The 21,097-nt window shown below is 36.6% G+C and overlaps 2 protein-coding genes across 2 annotated transcripts; one reads left to right on the forward strand and one right to left on the reverse strand.

Moving 5' to 3' along the window:
- Window positions 1-4,378: 4,378 nt before the first annotated feature.
- LOC143599572 (amino acid transporter AVT6A-like) lies at window positions 4,379-7,583 on the forward strand. Its single transcript, XM_077077488.1, has 5 exons — window positions 4,379-4,873; window positions 5,145-5,297; window positions 5,383-5,586; window positions 6,245-6,706; window positions 7,441-7,583. The coding sequence occupies exons 1-5, from the start codon at window positions 4,456-4,458 to the stop codon at window positions 7,581-7,583; spliced, it is 1,380 nt and encodes a 459-aa protein (XP_076933603.1). The 5' UTR covers window positions 4,379-4,455.
- LOC143599571 (uncharacterized) lies at window positions 7,570-19,324 on the reverse strand. The gene is made up of 16 exons (XM_077077487.1): window positions 19,126-19,324; window positions 17,903-18,021; window positions 17,700-17,745; window positions 17,406-17,478; window positions 17,272-17,329; window positions 17,081-17,176; window positions 16,875-16,992; window positions 16,535-16,801; window positions 16,351-16,452; window positions 15,089-15,446; window positions 14,903-15,016; window positions 13,533-14,352; window positions 13,245-13,464; window positions 13,042-13,161; window positions 11,633-12,400; window positions 7,570-10,730 (listed from the first exon to the last, which is right to left on the reverse strand). The coding sequence occupies exons 1-16, from the start codon at window positions 19,219-19,221 to the stop codon at window positions 7,725-7,727; spliced, it is 6,381 nt and encodes a 2,126-aa protein (XP_076933602.1). The 5' UTR covers window positions 19,222-19,324; the 3' UTR covers window positions 7,570-7,724.
- Between the last annotated feature and the right edge of the window lie 1,773 nt (window positions 19,325-21,097).

Here is a 21,097-nt window from a genome sequence, read left to right on the forward strand (position 1 = left end):
TGCTTCACATAGATCTTTTATCTTTTGATTGTGTTCTTTAGATTTAGGGTTTATGTTTAATCATTACTTGGTGTTTTGATTTTTGTGATTAAATGGGCCCGTTAGATCATAGAAGCTTGTTGATAGTTGGTTAGGGTTTCGAATGCTTTGCTAAATTCCAATAGCTGTAAGGTGAGGAGTTATTCATGTGTCTTGGTCAATTGCATGCTAGGATAGATAGTGACAATATTCTTGCTTATTGTGTCGATCCATGTTCATGATGTCATGTTAGTTTATCAAGTTATCTAGGGTTTAGTGTTTCGTAAGATTGCTTGCTTTAGATACTATTAATTAACCCTATTTGATAACTTTGCGGAAATCAATTCAACTGATTGCTTAATAATATAATAATTATTCTTTGGGATTTCGTTTGATTCAGTCAAGGGTCCTTAGGGTTTGTTAGATGAATACGTTTAGAAATCAGTTTCCATAATCATGTTACTTGTCCATTGCTTGATGATTGTTGATGCATGGGATTCTTACCTAGGTAGATTCCTTCTCTATTTGGTTCCGATCTTGTGTTTGGTTGCTTGTTTCTCGTTTACTTGCTTATTTGTTTTCTTAGTTTAATATTAGTTTAAAATCCCCCTTAAAACATTTATATTAAATAGTCGTGTCGTGAGTCGAGTCTAATTAGTTAATTAACGTAATTTATAGAGTCATGTGGGTTCGATATTCCGAACTTACTTAGCTTAGTACAATTGGCCGGTTCACTTGCCGGTGTTTTGTTTAGTTGAGTCTTAGGTCTAGTTTTTATTACTTGTTTAATTTAGTTAATATTTATTGGCTGTTTTTAGTACATCAACGTCAATGTTTGAACCTTGTTGAATCGACAATAATAGTGAGAGGAGTTTGAAGTTTGCTCTTTTGAATGGCCAGACTACATGTGTTAAGGGTTGTGTGAATTATGGAGTGAATATAAGTGAAGTGTGTGTTGTGACTGGGAGGATTCAGGTTACACCTCTACAAGAATGGTGATGAATATGAATGTTATTTGATGATATGAATGTGTTGTGATTGTAGTATTCAAGCGTGGCTCGTCAATCTGCCTTACAAATGTAACCTACTTCCACATATAAAGGAAGAGGTAATTATTATTACATTTTGCATATTTAACTTATCCTAGACAATAAACTCTTTGGTCTGATTTCTTCCTTTCCCCCTTGAGTCTTTGCCCTTTAGTCTTTTATCCCTAGTACCTTAGCAGGGTTCAAGAAACATGGGTGCCTTGAGGCTTTCATCTGGACAGTAGACTTGAGAAAAGTTCCTAATGTGATCTTTCTTGATTTCTTACATCTTCTGATCTCTTTCTCTTGGGCTTTCCTGGGCTTTTCTTATTGGGTTTCCGTCATGCCTCTTAACCTGCTTCGCTATGGGCCGCCTCGGAAGCCCGTATCCGAGGTAAGCTCTACAAGATTCGTCGTTCTAAAAAAATTTAAGTTTGTGCAATAAGGGTTGTAAGTTGAGCTTATGATGTTTGTACTATATCTAGTTTACTTTCTAACAAGGGGGTTGTTTCAAAGAGAAGATGGGTCAATGGAGAAAGAGACATACATACGAACAATCAAACTATTTACTTAATTATTTATTTATTCTTTAACAAAAGGACGGTTCTATGAAAACATCTCAAAAGTCAAAACACGATAAGCACGGCTTAGTGGGGTCGCTTAGCACGTGATTAGTATATTTGTTGGAATATGAATAAAGAAATTCAAAATATATTGCTATGGTTTGATGATTAGAATTTTGTTTTCCGACAGAATTTCCTAATTTCATATCAATATAAAAATGCTTAGGAAATTTCATCTTAGCATCCTCCCTTTGATAAACTTGATTACACATCTTGTTAATGACTAACTACCTCCAAACAATATTTTGCACAATAATGGAGCAAATTAACAACATAAAAGTTCATGCATGCATCGGTCACTTAAACCTACCTTAAAGATCGAAAACTATGATACAAGATGCTAAACAACTCCACAGTGTTTTCATTAAGTGTAAATCACTGATAAAATGTGAATTACTGTCATGTGCGTAATTTTTTGATTATCAAAGAAGTCATCATTAAAATACTACACGTTTATTTTACTTTATTTTTCCTTTTTAACGATTAAATATGGTTAGAACTCATTTTTTTAACGACGACTTTCTGATTTTTTTAGGTCACCGCACTCCTCAAATTTAGAGAGTCACGTTGAAGCTTCAAAAACTCATTTGCACCATGTATCACAAAAACAACAAAAATCATCCTTCACAAAATCCAAATCTAATCCAACGTAGAAAATATTAAAGCAAAACCAAAATCTAGCGCCATGTGCACCGTTTCTTTATAAAGTACTAGAAAGAACACTAATAATTAATTTGGAACATACTTCTATAAAAAATCTAATCAAATCCAGAGTTCTTACACTACGAATTTCTCTTTCATGGATGTTAATGATGTTATGCTTCTTCTTTTGGAAAAAAACCCTAAGAGAAATTTGGGGGGATTTGTCGACAAGAACCGAGGGTGATGAGGCGGTGGTGGTTGACGGTCTGCGACGATGGTAGAAGTGCGGTGGTGGTCGATGATGAGGTGAAGACACAATGAGATCAGTGGTGAAGAAGGGGAGGAGTATTAGGTTAGAGGGTATATGTGTCTCTTAACCATTCAGCAACATTTTGAATCTGCATCATTAAAAACATTCTAAACCCATCACCTAAAATTATGTGAGATGAGTTTGCAAATTATAAGGTGGGTTTTGAGTTACTGTGAGCAGGGGCGTAGCTATAGTTGGGCCAGGGTTGGCCCCGGCCCCCTCCGTTTTTTCGCTCGGTAGTGTAAAGTTATCCTTGTTCGGCCGAAATTTTTTATACATATTGTGAATTTACCCGTTTTTTACCGAAATTTTGAGCCGGGCCTCTCGGTCATTTGCTCGGTAGTGTAACTTTATCCACTTTTTGCCCGAAACTTTTTATACATAGTGTAAATTTATCCGTTTCCGATCGAAATTTTGAGCCCGGCCTCCTCGGTCATTTGCTCGGTAGTGTAACTTTATCCACTTTTTGCCCGAAACATTTTATACATAGTGTAAATTATCCGTTTCCGATCGAAATTTTGAGTCCGGCCTCCTCTTTCGCTCGATGGTGTAAATTTATCCTTTTTCAGCCGAAAATTTTTAGGCATGGTACAAATTAACCCGTTTCAGACCGAAATTTTGAGCCCGCCTCCCACTAGTCTAGAAACTTTTGTTATACATATTGAGTCTGGCCCTATTGATGTATATGTTCAAGCTTCGCCACTAACTGTGAATGTAGATTATAAGATGGAGAGAGAAAATGTAGTGATTTTTTTTGTAAATTTGATGAAACTTTGTTTGCCCCTATTAATTTTTTATATTTGTTGAATTAGTTGTGTGTAGATGAGAGAGAAAATTGTAATGATAAATGTATAAAAAGTATTATTTAATTAAACAGAAGAGAGAAATGTAGTGTTTTTTAGTGTACAAATAGAGATGGGGATAGAGGACGGGCTGGGAATGCTCTAAGAATTGAATTGAACCATTAAGATGTGATGTTTCACTCGACCAAACACTCAAAAGTTTTACCGATTCAGATGTCACCTATGAATGGTATCATTCAGATCTAAACAAACACCCCTTATATTGTCTTAATGGGGGTCACACTTACATCAGAGTTTGACATTGACGCTCTACAAACACTTGACAACCGTTGTCATCATACATGCATCTTTAGCATGACACATAATAGAATGAACACCCACCGAAGAGCTCATAATTTAAAAACTTGTTTTAACACATGGTATCCAATTTGACAAAGAATCAAACAAATATATTGTGTTTTTCAAAAAAAATAAGGAATACAACCGCCACATCTTATAGCAGCATGTCAGTATGAATTCATTCCCGCCACACCATCATGAAGCCCATCGACAGCGACACCAGTGGACGGCGTTCTACCGATCACGTCAACCAAATTCTTAGTAATTTCACTCTCGTAATTCTGCACGTTTATTATCTAATAATTTCACCACCGTATATAAACCAACTTCATTTTCACAATTTAAAGCCTCCCTTCCATTTTGACCAACTCCTTAATCTGGGTTTAAGAATCCCACCTCCAATCAAGTTTATTGACTGTTTCTAATCCTATTCAGACTGTTTCAGGTTCGTTTTTGACTTTTTTACAGTAATCTTGAATTGGGTTTTATGTAATTCAATCAGTTATGCAATAAAAATCAGTAATTAGGATTCAATTCCATGGTTTTATGTTCAATTTTGACTTTTCTTATATTAATCCTGAATTGGGATTTATGTCATTCAATCAATTTTGAAGTTAATAATAATATCCTTCAATTTGGATTCATTTTCAGGGTTTTGACTTTTGACTGCATAAAGTCAAACTCGTCAGAAGATGACAATTGAAACCAAAAAACCCGCGAGATCAAGAACCAACAATCAAACAGTTGACGAGAAATCGCCGTTGTTGCTGACCAACCAAACCGAAGAAGCGGGTTTTGAGGAATTCAATGGCGCTTCTTTTACTGGTGCAGTGTTTAATCTCTCAACCACTATTGTGGGTGCTGGAATCATGGCTTTGCCTGCAACCATGAAGATTTTGGGGCTTATACCGGGAATCGCTTTGATTATTTTCATGGCATTCTTGACTGACGCGTCGATTGATCTGTTGATTCGGTTTAGTAGAGCCGGGAGGTCGGTTTCTTACGGAGGTGCCATGGGTGATGCTTTTGGAAATGTTGGTAGAATATTGTTGCAAGTTTGTGTGATGGTTAATAACATTGGTGTGCTTGTTGTCTACATGATTATTATCGGTATGTTTCGGTTTCAATTCGTTGTAAAGTATCAAATAAACTTAGAGAAAACATAGAATAATAAATTACAACTTTTTCGGTTAAAATGATTGAAATGCAATTTATTATAGGCATACCTATGTAACAGGTAGAAGTTTTAAAGAATATGAATCAGTGTTAAAAAGTATTAAATGATTTTGATTTATTCCTTTATACTCGCAATCAAACGCTCCCATATTAGACAACTATACTTGACATAAAGTTTGGTTTTGGTTTGACTTGTGTTTTCTAGGTGATGTGCTATCTGGAACAACCTCAGATGGTGTTCATCATGCGGGTGTTTTACAAGGTTGGTTTGGTGAACACTGGTGGAACAGTCGGTTCTTTGTTCTTCTTGTTACTACACTCGGGATATTTGCCCCGTTAGCAAGCCTAAAGCGCATTGGTTAGTATTTTTATAATTACATGGCAAGTTTTAAGGATTGAAGTTTATATTTTGTTTGTTATAATCGATACGTTTCTTTATGCAGATTCATTGAGATATACGTCTACATTATCAATAGCACTTGCAGTAGTGTTTTTGGTGATCACTGCTGGAATTACCATCTTCAAATTGGTAGCTGGAAGTGTTATGATGCCTAAATTGTTTCCTGATATTGTGGATTTCACGTCGGTGTTTAATCTCTTCACTGTTGTCCCGGTTCTTGTCACGGCTTACATTTGTCATTATAACGGTATTTATGCGTCGGGTGCTAACTGTGTCAGGTTGGCAAGATGAATCGGTGAGCCAAACACGGCCGGTTTAACTTGTTTTGTTTAACTTAACTACTCAAACTGGTAGACGTGTTGACGAGTTATAAACGTGTGAGATGGGTTGGAGGGTTGAAAGAATTGGGTTAAACAAATCGGGGGGGGGGGGGGGGGGGGGTCGACTTGGTTAATTAATTGGGTTGACTTGTTTAGTTAAGCGTCTTAAATAGGTCAACCTGAATACGACCGTTACAGTTAGGAGAAACAGAAATAACCATAGTGTAACTCGAATATCTGAAGTAATAGAACCAAAATAACTGAAGCCGATAAAAACTTGATGGTTTGGTTTCATGTTTTTCAAAAGACCGAATATTGCTGTTTGATTTTCCTATCAACAAAAAAAGTAATTAATAAGAAATTAATAAATGGTATAGCCTAATATATTACATTCAAATGTCTAATAATCTTTATTAAGCTAAAGAAATTTTACATCGAAAGTTCTAGGCCGAGTTCATTATTTTTGGCATTTTCCGGCCCAACATTTTCAAGCCCAAACGAGAAACCAAAAAACTATACTTATTGTGAAAACCAAAAATTAAAAAAATGTTTAGTTTGATTATTTTCATGTTTCATATTTTGCAGTTCACTCAATCGATAACGAACTCGAAGACAACACTAAAATAAAATCAGTTGTTAGAACATCGCTTATCCTCTGTTCCACTGTTTATGTAATGACAAGCCTTTTCGGGTTTTTATTATTCGGGGACGGGACACTTGACGATGTACTTGCGAACTTTGATACAAGTCTTGGAATCCCGTATAGCTCGTTGCTAAATGATGCTGTTCGTGTTAGTTACGCAGCCCATTTGATGCTCGTTTTTCCTATTGTGTTCTTCCCATTAAGACTGAATTTGGATGGCCTACTCTTCCCTCGTAAAGGCCCGTTAGTCTCAGATAATTTAAGATTTGCATCAATTACGATTGGCCTTATTGGGCTCATATTTCTGGGTGCAAATTTTATTCCATGCATATGGGACGCTTTTCAGTTTACCGGAGCAACCGCTGCTGTTTGTATCGGGTTTATCTTTCCAGCTGCCATCACTCTCGGGTAAGTTGTTATTGTGTACTTACTTTAGTTGTGTGCCCAAGTGCCTGGGTGAAAACGGGCCAAGCCTCTTATGAGCTACTTTAGATCGTTTCACGAGCCGAGCTTTACTTGTGCTAGACCCTAAAATAAGCCGTTTTATTTAATAAACGAGTCTGAACCTGTGCTACACTTATCTGAGTGCTTGAGTTGACTTGCGAGCTCTAAAGAGCCTATTGTTTATATAACTTTAATTTAATATATCTAACAACTATTTCTATAATAATTAGTATATGATAAAAATAACTAAATTATATGTATTATGTGTTATATATAAAATTATAAATGTATATAAATTAATTATTAAACAATAAACAAGTCAACTCCAACTTAAAAAACTACTTTTGAGCTAAACTTGAGCCTTAGAAATAGAGCTAGGGACTAAAAATAAGCTTTTATTTAATAAAAGAGTCTAGAGCACGAGCTTCACTTTTATAATAAGCATACTATTATCTTATTTATACAACATATTCAATATATTTAAAAAAGAACTATATTATATTTATGTCATATATAAAATTATATCTAAAACAGATATAAATTAGTTATTAAATAATGAGGCGAGCTCGAACTTGATAAATGCTCACGAGTCGGGCTCGAGCTTTAGAATTTGAGCTCGAAATGAGCTGAGGTCTAACTTGGCCTGTTTACAACCTGCTCGAGGGAGAATCTTGATGATTTTTTGTTTCAAATATCATGGATCGGTATGGAATAGCAAGCAAGCGGGACAAAATCTTGTGTGTTTTCATGATCGTTCTTGCTGTTTTCTCGAACGTTGTGGCTGTTTACAGTGATGCATTGGCTTTGTTCAAGAAGAATGGACCAAGCCCCAAGTGAATTGTACAGTGTGTGATTCATTGTGTTTTCAATTGTTTTCATCTTGTTTGATCTGTATATGTATTGGTTCTTAAATATTATATATATAACTTAAAACCAAATGGGCATATAATGTACCCAACAAACATAACCTTAAAAGATTCAAGTGTTACCAATAGTAGTCACAAAAGGCACCAATCTTTTATGATCTCTTCTTTTCCCAAGTGCACAGTTATCCAACACGCGCTCAAGGATCAACCGCGTGTTCTGCAAAGCTAACTCCCTAGGCGAAACACCCGACTCAGAAAGGTTAACTGGTGCAGCCATGGACCCCGGTCCAAACCCTAAACCCATAGCCTGTTGTAGCGGTCCACTTCGAGCCTTAAAAGACGATTGAGGAAACAGTACCTTATCCTCGGTTGCACCCAGCCCGTTCTCGTAAACCAGATCATGGTTGTGGGTCCCGGTTTTGGAATTGCAACTTTGTAGAAGTGCTTCGAGTACGCTTAACGCTTCCCAACATAGTGTACTTTCAACCAATTGAGAAACGATTGCGTACATATGCGGGCTTTGAGCTGCATCCATTGGCGTGTGTTGAAGCAACGCTTTCATTAATAACAGGATTACCCGTTGATACTCAACTGGACCACGTTCTAGAAGCTTTAGCAGATGCCCGAATGCTAAAGCTGAGTGCTTTGGCAGCCACTCGCTGCATAATAATGGCGACACACAAGCAAGTAAATTGTCGATCGTTTTAACCTCTCCTTCTGAATACGCCATGAAAACCGTTGCTAATTCGTTTAATGATTTCGCGCGACACCAAATCGCTAAGTTTGTTGAAACATTACGAGCAGGCCCGCCAACCGCGTCTTGGTTTAGCTGTAAACATAGCCATGGGAGCAACCCGATGATGTGCATCAAGAGTCTTGTTTCCGGGTCCCCAAATATCGAGTCACACGAATGGACAGTTATCCGCGACAGAACCTCAATTGACACACCATGGCTCACGGTCGACATTAACCCTTTGAGCACAAGTGGCTGCACGCCTTCAAAAGCCGGAACTTTCCCGCCAACGGCTTCAGACTCCGTTTTCAAAAGGTTGGTATCAGAAACACTATTATCTAGCTCGTCTCGTGGCATGCTTGAGAGAAGCACATTTTCGGTGGTTCGGTCGCGAAACGATAATCGATCAATGACGCGTGCAAACAGCTCAAGAACCTGGCAATAAACGTGAACAAAGTCGGTGTGCATCATGGCGACACACCCCCAGAAAAGCTGCGGGTAGAGAATCACCTTCTCGGGTTCCATATTCTCCACCATTACTTGCAATGTTAGAAGAATTTCCATAACGAACCCGAGAACCGACGGGACGGGATTTGTTAAACACCTATGAAGGCATCGAAGAAGCGAGACACACGCATCGTTAGTCACACGGGGTCTTAACGCACGGTATATTTGGTGGGACCGACACGATAAATGTCTCGATGTGCACTCCATGGCCCACTTTAACGCCTCGGCTCCCCACGTCTCTCTAAGATCACCTTGAAAGAATATAGCATCCACCATGCTTTGAACGAGTGCTGACAATAACGCTGCACTTGGGAGCTCAATTTTGACCAGTGTCGGGTCCTCGTTTTCCCACATCATCGTCCCGCGTTTCGACTGGACATACTTTATTAAACTCACGACTTGTTGCTTATTCTCACCGTCACTATTTTCAACATCATAGAGCTCCAAATGTCGTCCCGCAAGAGAATATAATAAATTAACGAGCAAATGTTGGCAATGTTCTAGAACAATGTCTTCTGAGCTATCCATCGAGACAAATGTGACATGAAAAAGTAATGGTAAATGTTCTCGGAAATCTTCGTCATTCTCGTAAGCAATTTCCGCGAGTAATATTAACGCGATATCGGCATGGGTTAACGAGTGCAGTTGATGCCCTTGTAAAGCCGAGTGAAGCTCCTTAGCATTTACACCATGGGTCCCACCATGCATACCTTCAATTTCAGAATTTGGAGTGTCGATTAAGTAGTCCCCGCTGTCACGTGACATGTGTCGGCTTGGTATACTCCCATTCACGCTTCGAACACCCATTAACGGTCCCGACATGTTGACTAAAGCCGGAATGAGTTGACCGGACCGCCCAGCGGTCACGGGGACCACGTTTTTGGGAGCCATTGGAGTCAACAGACCCGAAGCACTCCGCGCGGTCACACTCATGGTTCGCCAGCTTAAGCTTCCACTTGTATTATTCCTTAAAGGACCATCAAGTGACCCGCGAACCAGTAATGGTGACATATGTGGCTGGTTATCAACTGCTGCAACCTGGGCCACCGATGAACTCTGAGAGAATTCCAAAACATGGTTCGCGTTCGGTTCACCTTTGTCGGTTGGTCTAAGTGGGTCCACGCTATCTTCGAGCATACATTGAGCCAATTGGTAAACCAAGTGATCAATGGTCCCTTGAGGACATATCCGAGCTAGATATAAACTCACTCGTTTAGCAACCGAGAAATAAGTAGCGAACGCGCCGGTTATTTCAGCAGACGCGTTTGAATCACAATCTTCAATCCCTTTAGTGATTAAAAAATCCAAAACCGGACTTATGTTCTTGGGCTTACTCGCGATCGTACTCCAAAGCTTCTCAATTTCATCGGGAAACTGATCACCGTGCCGCCACGTCACATAATAAAGACTTTTTAATAACCGCTCGCTCCACCCGGAATCTTTAAGTTTCCAGAAATTAAGATTCTCGATCCATGGAGCCATGCATGTTAGAACCTGATGTTGAGCGATTATATCTACCGCGTCGAGTTGCCTCTGCATTATTTCCTCACAAAGAAGCTGACTCAGCTCGGGATGATCTTTTGCAAGTTTACAAGATAATTTGTATTGAAACTGTTGGTAAGAATCTGGAAGGTTCCCGACAACGGCGGCCCGGTAACTCCCTGACCCCTCAATTTTATCTTCGGCCCATTCGCGAACCGATAACGTTTCGAGCATCTGTAACGCATCATCTCGAATCTGTCTAGACGGGTCCACCACTTTGTAAAGTATCAAACTTAGAAGTCTTTGAATTTCACATTTAGGTATCTCTTCGCGCATGTACACTTCAGCTAACACACTGAAGTAACCGTCTGCTATGGCTGCATCAGAATAGTAGCACTGAAACACAGGGGAAAAAAAGTTAAGGGGTATTTTAGTCAACACACCCAAACATAACAGAAACCTAACAGAAATTTAGTAGGGGTGTGGGGTGTGCACTAAACCGATCCAACACTGAAAAAAACAAACCAAAATAACCGAACCGAAACAAAAACTGACGATGTGGTTTTATGTTTCCGTAAAAACTGAACTTTTGGTTCAGTTTTGGTTTTGCATGTAATAAAAACTGAAAACCTGAATTAAATTTATAGATTTTCATTTTTTTATTTAAAAATATAAGTAATTTATAAGAATTTAATGATAGTGTAACTCGATTATTTTAACCCAAATGCATATATATAAAATTAATTATTAATTAACAAAAAGATTGAGGCACAAATTCATTAATTTGGGTTTGGATCAAATACAAATGAAATTAGCGTGCTAATTGTGAGAATCAAGGAGAGTAATATATATATATACAAGTAGGTTAATTGTGTAATTACATCATAGAGTAATAATGTAATTACTCATAGAGTAATTACATTAATACTCTACTTGTATATATAATTACTCTACTTGATTCTCACAATTAGCATGTTAATTTTGTACGTTAACTTTCCCCTATATATATATATATATATATAAAACTTTTTTTGGGGGGCACAATTTTAAGCCCCAAACCAAAAATCGATTAACCCAAAACATATGATTTTCAAAAACTGAAATTTCGGTTTTTGCCTTTGTTTGAGCCCAAAACCGACCAATGCACACTCCTAGCCTTAAACCCCTAATTTGTTAAAAAAATCAGAACCACAAAACTCAAACTTGCGACTTTTAAAATTTAGTATCCAAGCACGTGCCTTTGACCAAACCACAGGGACCATTTGTGTATTTAATGAATATAGTAAACAATATCGGACCTGATCGATGCAGGCGGGAAACAAGTCCAAATTAGTAAGAAGAAGATTCTTCAAAGCCATTTTAGCAAGCGAGACACGAACATGACCACCGCGGTTCCGATCACGTCCCGTGGCTCGACCGCCTTCGGTGTATTTATTATAAAACGGGGTTCTCGGGTCAACGGGTGAGTAACCGAACGGGGCCCGTGGTGTGGGTTCAATGAAGAGGCTATTAATCCAAGCTATAACTCGACCACTCATTTTTCTTGCATTATCATCAAAACACGGCCCATATAACAATGAAGCCATGGCATTCATGGAAGCCCATTGAATGGCTTCAACTTGTTCGGTTACTTCCTTATCGAATGAGATTTTATCATTGGAGTCTTTTGACCGAGTGTGCTGACTAGATTTGTAACGTTCGACTTCCCGTCGGTAATCACTTGCACTGTCTTGACTCCATGTGGTACCGGATTCGTCACACCAAGAGTGAAGAAGGTCAAATAATCGTTTTCGGGTTTTCTGGTCAAATTTGTCAGATTTTGAGTCAACAAACTCGGGAGCTAGTGAGCGTAGTATGCATGCGAGTGAATAACGGAGCGGTTGTATTTCTTGAAAGTTTTCAGGAGGTGAACTTGAGATTAATCGTGTGGTTTCATCTATATACTTCATGTAGTGAAGACGGAAAACCGGCTTGCGATTTAGCATCCCAGGCCAAATGTTTTCAGCAACGGTTCGATATATATTTGCAATGCGGATTCGGAGGTCTTCACGGCGAGGCTTTTGACTCTGCATCAACACAATTTAAGATAGTTATATAACTGGAACCATATACTTATGAATAAAACCAAAAAATCCTAAAAAACAATGAACCAAAATAAGCGAACCTAAACAAAAACCAACGGTTTGGTTTTATGTATTCGTAAAAACCAAACTTTTGGTTCGGTTTCAGTTTTGCATGTAATTGAAACCGAAAAAAAAAAATGAACCTAACCCAATTTATGGATATTTTTTATTTTGAATTCTTAGTAATTTATAAGTTAATGAATAGTGTAACCAAAATATTTTACCTAAAATGTATAATAATAATTAATTGTTAAATAACAAAAATTAGGGAACAAATTCATAATCTTAAAACCATTTTTTTTCTGTCCAAAAATTTCAGGCACAAATAAAAAAACTGAACCGAACCCAAACTGAAAACCGTTTTAGATCGGTTTTAGCCCGGTGAAACAGGACACAAATACCCCAAATTCTATTTCTAATGCATAAAGCTTCCTAAAATATTATACTAAGATTCAGATTATATTACTGTTTTGGCTCGTTTCAACCAAACTCATACTATAAATGAACCATTTCAACCTAACCCGTTTTGACCCGTTAGCCAACCCACTTAATGTTAATAATAATATAAAAATAATATCCCAGACCTTCCATTTTGGTTTTCCGTCCGTTTCCAAAGAAATTTCTTCCATGAAAGATGCAAGCTCACTGAACATTATTTCACACACTTCCAGATGCGAGTGCCCGAGAGCCATTGTTGCCGCATGCTGAAATGTAACAAGAATTAAATAAAAAAGGATAAAAAGCGCATCCATTGTTTGTATAAAATATAAAGTTGTCTAGGACTCACAACATGTGCTTCAGAACCGGACTTTAATGAAGGAAATATAAGACGAAACAGATCTCGTGTTGTTGCTGCGCCGGATCCTTCCCTGCCAGGTGGACAAGAACACGCAAACATTGCATACATCAGCCACTGGTCTAGTTTACTATCTGCTTCCTGAAACTGATGAGCTTTTCCACCCAATTCAACAGGCGTGATATACAAAAGTCGGTTAATAACCTCCATCCTAACAATATAAATACCCAAATTTCAGTTTTCAATTTTAAAAAAGGCAAAACATATACAAAACTTTACTTGGCTTCTTGAACAGACTGAGGGCACAACACTGCACTATATTTAACAAGCTCACTAAGACACCGAGCCCATCGGTTCTTATCCGGGCTTTCAAAAAGTATTGACTGTATCGTTGCCTCGGGAGGTGCCATCTCAGCTTCCCGTTTAATATCAATCGGACGCCCGGAGTCCCAGTAGCAGCTTTGAACAATATCATCCCCGTTCTCTTCTAAAACATCAATTATAAATATTGGTTCAGCTTCATCTTTTGTTATATCTGATCTTTCATATAGAGATAGGTTGCGTATATCATTTCGTAGGGCTCGTACGCAACCGAGTAACTCCAATGCCGTGTGTCGGATTTGACTATCAGCAGAGCTAAGGAAGATAAGACCAACCGCATCGATCTCTGAAGCACGATATTCTATCGGTTCGCCTTGATGAAACGAAGGTTTTTTAAACCCTAGTTTTTTCGGCACAGTTTTTGCGAAAGGAACATCTGTTTCGATATCAGTATCGGAGAGACACGCTCTCCAAAACCGCATGAGTTCCAAAAGGCGTCCGAGTGACGTTTGGATGAGAAGCGGGAACTCGTCTGGTAACTGGAGAATGAAATTTGCCATACCGCGCATAACTGCGAATCGGCGGTGCGGAAGGTGTTTGACAATCCGATTAAGTACTTGGACCGCTTCCTCACGGACACCAGGGTCAATGCTTATTCCGTGTTGCGGTATAATCTCGGTTAATTTATCGGTCCTACCAACTTCTTCGATTAAATACGGTATGCACTTTAGAACCGAGCGGAATAGGTATCCTTGTGGTTTGTCCTTGGTAACAGCATCTGGATAAAATGTCACTGGTTACAGATCGGGTCGACCCATTTTATCTTTATTTACGAATATGAGTAATACAAAGTAACTTAGTAACCGTTTAAACAATCAATTACTCAGATTCATATGAAGCATTTTTTGTACCTTGTGTTATCTTAATTGTTTTCGTGTATTTATGCCATTCCCAATTAACAAACTTAGGTTTATATGTTTAGCTCGAGATTAGATTAAGCGAATGGGAATAATTGGCGAATGGCCCGATAGAACTAATAAAATAAAACTGTTGGAAGAGAAGAGTAGATAAAAAGGTTCAAAAGGGAAATTAGTTTCGCTTTTAAAAGATGTTACGTTAAATAATAGAAATCAAATATTAAACTTTAAATTTTTACATTTTTCATCTCTGAAATCAAAACATTAACTTTTTTTAAAAAACTCAGGACCGTAGGCTAAAGACAAATATTATGTGAATATGCGATAGCAGTGATATTAATAATATAATATCATGTTTAACATAAATAAAGGAAATGTGACCATACAAAATCGTGGTTATGTAAGAGTTACCTATAGTTGTCTTTGAAGAAGTAAGAAGTGCTTGACTATAAGCCCGATTGCATGATCTCAAGATAGACTCAATTGCAGCTTTAACTTTTGGAACATAATGACCCAAGTCATGAGCTGGTAAACAAAAAAAAAGTTAAAACAAGATCTTTAAAAGGATTTAAATATCATAAACAAATGATTAATCACCATGTAGAATTTCCAAGCCTACGTGTTGGCTTGTGGGAGACATTGCAATGGCGAGTAAAGCACGAAGCCCAATAATCTTTGATTCACTCGGGCTGTCTTGTTTTAACAATTCTAGTATCACATGATTCATAGTAAAATCTAGGTTATGTTCAGCCATAGTGACACAAAACTCAACAACTTTATCGTGTTGCACGTCTTGCGTAAGCATTCCTTTCCTTAAAATTGTCAAAAGCTGAGCTGTCACGCTGTCGAGGTAATCCCATACACAGTTTGGTCGTTGGGAGTTCCCGTGAACACTTAAATAAAATCTTAAAACACGGTGAAGACAGTCCAGAGCCATGAAACGGTTGTTCTTGTCCTGTCAAAATAAACCTAAATTATGTCATCTGGCAACGATATCTATCGATGTCTTTTCGAAAAGTTATTATATGATATTGAACAGTCGGAATCAAATTATCATTTGTAATAAAGCGATTTGTAGAAGACAAGTGTTTTAATTGATTACCAAGGTGTCACGAGTATTTGAAAAATTCTGGTATTTTAAGGAACTAACAGATAAAATTTAGTCCTGTAAACGAACCGAACGATAAAGAACAGCGCGTGATCGCGTTCTTTTAACTTTACCGATTCGAACACGAACAAATAAACGAACGAATTTTCTTGCCCGTGTTCATTCATTAAGAAATTGAATGTGTTCATGTTCGTTCACTAAAGTATATACGAACGGTTCACTAAAGTATATACGAACAGTTCACAAAAGTAAACAAACGAACACAACCGAACATATATTAACGAACAAAAGCTGAGCTAAATCCAATTAGAAGTAAATGAGAACAGCATGTTAGGCCTAAAAAGTTATTAAAACTAGACTAAATTGTAATGGGCATAGAAAATTTAAATGAATATATTAACGAAGGTAAACGGACGAACTAAAACAAATGTAAACTAACAAAACAAAAATGAATGCAAATGAATTGACAAACAAATATAAACGAACGTAAACAAATGTTCAAGAACATAAATGAACGAACTAGACATGTGCTCATGTTCTTTTGTTTATTAAATAAACGAACATGAACGAACTTCCGGCCAAACGGTTCACTGAAAGTTCAGCTCGTTTACAGGCCTTGATAAATAGCTAAAAAGAGACATTTTGTGAAATGAGTTACATCTGATTAAAAGAAAGGGTAAATGGGTAAATTTAGTTCTTCCCTAGATAATGATTTGTTTAACAGAAAGGTAAATAGGTATAAATAGTTTACCCTAAGATGCTTATACAGTTGTTCCATATGAGTACCAAAGTTATTAAGAAAAACCACAGGGTCACCAAGACAAAGAAGCAAAGTCACCAACGGATAAGCAACCTAACATAAACGAACAAAAACAAGCAATTGTTATAAACTTGTAATAAAAACTAATATAAGAAAGTCATGTAACTAAACTTACAGCTATATGCTTGCTCTGTTTATCGGTCCAATTCATAAGTTGAACTCGTATACGTGCAACGGCTTCATACCAGAGAGTAACCGCAGGGTCCACACCCGGTGGAGGCCAGTTGCCTTTACCGCCATCTGCAAGTGGTGCTAATATGTTTGACAGCATATTACAAAGAGCATGATAAAGTTCACTCTTTCGTTTATGAGGTGCACGATTAAGTGGATTGGCTTTCGCTACAAAGGAAGCTGACGCGTTTAACGCACCCTCGGTCTTCACCTGGCAAAACGTGTATATCAGAGTAGTATATTGTATTATTGTTCTCTCGAAAATAAATAAAATTAAAATGTACCCCAAGTTTTAGATAACGCAATCCGTTAATGATACTGAGGGTTTCACTTCGAGCGGCACTGGTATCGATTCGCCGAGTGTTAAGTTCCATGAAAAACCGCTCGGTTACAGGGCTAAATCTGTTGAAGGATAGTACATATGGATATGAATTTTTTTACGGTTTATAAGTTGGGAACTGTGTCTAATCGAGAACTTTGTATGGTTAACCTGATTCTTGATAGAGCACCGAGGAGTTGTGCAACTAAGTCGAGAAGGAGACCACGCAAATCAACCAGTGAAGGATATTCAACCTGACTAACAACCCTGCAACGAACAACTTTTCAGTTTTGTAGTGGGTGGATTATCTGGAATAAAAATATTGAAAGAATATGAAAGTTATAGAGCCAATTTGGTGTTACCTGTCAGCATTTATCAGCCAATCAAACACAAAGTTTTCAAGTCCGATCCAAAGTTTTTCTGTAGAGACAGTAAGCCTTAGGATATCATGACTTAATTTACAGAAAAAATGAAATTGATTATGCAGATGCTGAACCTGTGAGTCCTTCTTGTGGGCAACACTCCACAAAACGAATACATGCTGAGCAAAATATACACTCCACTGCAAGCTGCTCCATTCAGGGGAGATAATAGTTAAAGATCAGATAATGTATTCAAATCTCAGAACAATCACTGTTTTGTTCATGCTGTTCTCAAATTTAATCACACACATTTAGCCTATCTATTGTTCTCTGGTTAATAACATGGTATCAATAGCATAAAGGTTAAATAATGCATTCCTAAACAAGGTAAATAGCCATAGTGGCCTTCAGGGTCAAGGCATACAAACCTTTCTTTGAAATGTAGATGCATCATTTGCACCTTTTGGAGACTCGCTGAAAAAAGAAACAAGATATCACATGGTCAAACTACATACAAAAAGAGTCATGCGATACATGTCTCTGAAACCAGTCAGTGAAAATGTCAACGAAAAAAAATACCCATGAATCATATACAAATGTTTGCACAATACAATAGAGTTTACAGACTCACGTTTCTCTCCAACGAAGAAGTGCTTCAAGAAGAGGTACAGGTGTGTGCCGTGCCACCATAGCTAACGAATCCAATACTTGCTCATAGGCAGGGTCTGACGGCCTAAGGTATTGTCCATCCTGTAGTTTCCCGCATTTGATAAAAGAATAATTTCTCAGAAAACATTCATATGAAGTTATGAACCAACGTATGATTATAAAGATTAAAGAATAGCATACAGAAAACAAAATCTAAAAACATTCTTTTTATGGGCTATAAAACGAATACCATAGAAGCATCCGGGAGCCATAAACTTTAACAAAAAAAAATCAATCTGAAACTAAGTAGAAACAAACTTTCACATGCTCCTTAGTCCTTTTGAGTTTTGTCCAATTGTAAAGGTCAATTATAAATAAAGGTCTCAGCATTTACTACAATAAGTTCCTTACCATTTAATACTAGCATTATCCTAACCAATTTCAAGGTGTTGACTGTAGATGTTAACTAAAACCAGACATTTACTTAATGTGAAGCAAGCGTCCCATTAGCTACATCGATTGCATATGAAACTCAGTCCATTGTTCATGGTTACTTTTAAGTGTGAAATTATATAGCATGTTAGATCAGTTAAAAGTTACTTAAAAGTGAATACCCAATAACTTTGTTTACAGTTTTGCCCCTAGACGTAACATGAAATTCCAAAGAGATATCCCCTTGAAAAAACCTATAATACCAAACGCCTCAAAAGAATGCCTTTACTTCAAATGCGTTGGGGGACATAGATAGAGCTAAAATAGGATTGTTATACAATCGAAAAGTGGATACATAAATAGGAACATAGACGAATTTAGCAACTCCTATGATGATAATTTTCATAGACGAAATCGTCATCATACAAATAATAACATTAATATATCCTATAGGCCAGTGATTTTTATTCTCTACTATAGTACAACGAATGAAACACCTATTTCATTATTGTTACGATATCTAATATACTCCGGACAACAAGATCCAACAGCCGGAATATAGTGCATTAAGCAGATATGTTAAAACCGAACCGAACTGAACTCGGATTGAGTCAAACTTGTAAGCACCTAAATAATCACTTATACCTATGCATATGCTAGATCCATATAAACCTAAAGTCCTCAAATAAGTACAAGCAGATACTAGAACCACCGTATATGAGTATAATAAGCTTGTAATTATAATTGAAAGTAAAAGACAATGTGTGTTGTTACCTGTGCTTGTGCAGTTTCAATTCGACGTCTGGCAAGCGGAAGAAAGCGTTGCAGCAGTGCATCCACAATCAGCTTAGCAGCAATACCTGCCTTCATAATTAGGTTCGAATTTGAGCTTCAATTGGCCAGTTTGAAGCATCAATTGTGCCAATTAAGTTCGGAATGGAGAAAAGCCCCAATTTAATTTAGTTTAGTTGAGTTGAGAAAGCCCTAATAAAAGAGAGAGTTTATAGTAGTTTTGGCTACAGATGGAATCGTGTATGTGGCTTCATCCATCTGATCTGGAAAGAAAGAAAGAAAGAAAGAAAGGTTAAAACCGTTTTTTATTATATCAACTACTACAGTTGATTAGTAGTCTGACTCTACAGAGATTCAAAATTTTCAAAACGTTGTGAACGGTTGGTTCGCGGTTTATACTGGTAACCGGTCATATGAAACCAGACCATACTGTAAATGTTAAATGCATGTTAATGTTTTTTATTATTGATTATTAGATATATTTTGTAATATATGTTAGATATAGTTAAAATTTAATTGAACATAATCTTTTTATTACAAATAACTTGGCTATACAACTTCAAATTAACCTAATTGCAGTATGATTCCTTTTGTGATCTTTGTTGTTATTATTTTACGTCCTAGATCTTCCATTAATATTTACCATATATGTGGCTAAAGTTATCAATTTTTATTTATGATCCTCTCAAGTATATTATTATGTTGGTGTTTAGTTAAAATTGATGGTGCATTTAAATTAATAATTATTTTAAACTAAATTTATTACTAAAGTTTAAACTGTGAAACCAAACTGAAACCAGGCCGTTAGTAACGATTCAGTTTCAACTTTCATGGTTGAGTTTGGTTTTGGACGACAAAAAAATCAGTATTAACGGTTGGACTCGCAAGTTTAACTTAAAAACCATCAAAACCAACACTGCACACCCTTACGTAACATATTAATTTATTTAAAATGAAAAAAATTATAACAATATCATACCCAAATTAAATAGAATAAAATGCTCGTTTTTATGGTGTGATTTTTTTATTAAAATATTAACGTTTGAAAAGGCTATAGTCATTTAAAATTTATGGGTGGAAAGTTAGTTTACAACTTAAATTAAAAACATAATATGATTAAAGATGAGGGACTAAACTTGTAAGTTGAATGGATTGTATTTAAAAGACAAGTTTACCCTTACTAACACATATATCTCATGCTTTAAGTGTTGTAAATTACTTAAAAATGGGTGTCTTAATTGGGTAAAGCTAAAATACAAAAGACAACAAAAATGAGAAGGGTGAGAAGGAATCCAGTCCATTGATCTTATATTTGAATGACTGAGATTAATTTAATAAATAAAAATTGATGGAAAGGGCATGAAGGTAATAACTCATCTTTGTTGACTTTCTCTATTCACATGCAAGGCACATGTCAATTCTCACATCATTTTATAATGTCTATAACTTTTTCATATGACGTTCTTTTAAAAAAAAATTCACCATAATAATAAGCGATTTTTTATCTTTAATATGAGTATCATATTGTTATATAAAAATAAAAAAAATTAATGGGTGTTTTTAATTGTGTTTTTTTGTTGTTCATTGTGTCTTTTGGTTGAGTTTTCATATGAATTGTATTATAGATTTTGATCATTATATTTTTCAATTGGTACTCATATTAAAGACAAAAATTAAAACAAAGATTACGTCATTGTGTCGTTTTGTTCGTCATTAACTTTTAGTCATTGTGTAATACGTTCATTGTCTTTTATTCGGATTGACATATGTCAAATTCATTTAATTTGAGAAAAACAGTATTGTTTTCATTGTATATTACGTTCAAGTCATTATGTAATATGTTGTTTCTATTGTGTTTTACGTTTCAAGTCATTGTGTTATATATATTCACCATTGTGTCTTACGTTTTAGGTCATTGTGTTATACGTATTCACTTGTGTCATACGTTTTAGGT

Source organism: Bidens hawaiensis, unplaced genomic scaffold (assembly GCF_021521415.1).
Source record: "Bidens hawaiensis isolate Kalapana, Puna unplaced genomic scaffold, B.hawaiensis_p1.1 tig00052372_1, whole genome shotgun sequence".
In the NCBI taxonomy this organism is placed as follows: Eukaryota; Viridiplantae; Streptophyta; class Magnoliopsida; order Asterales; family Asteraceae; genus Bidens; species Bidens hawaiensis.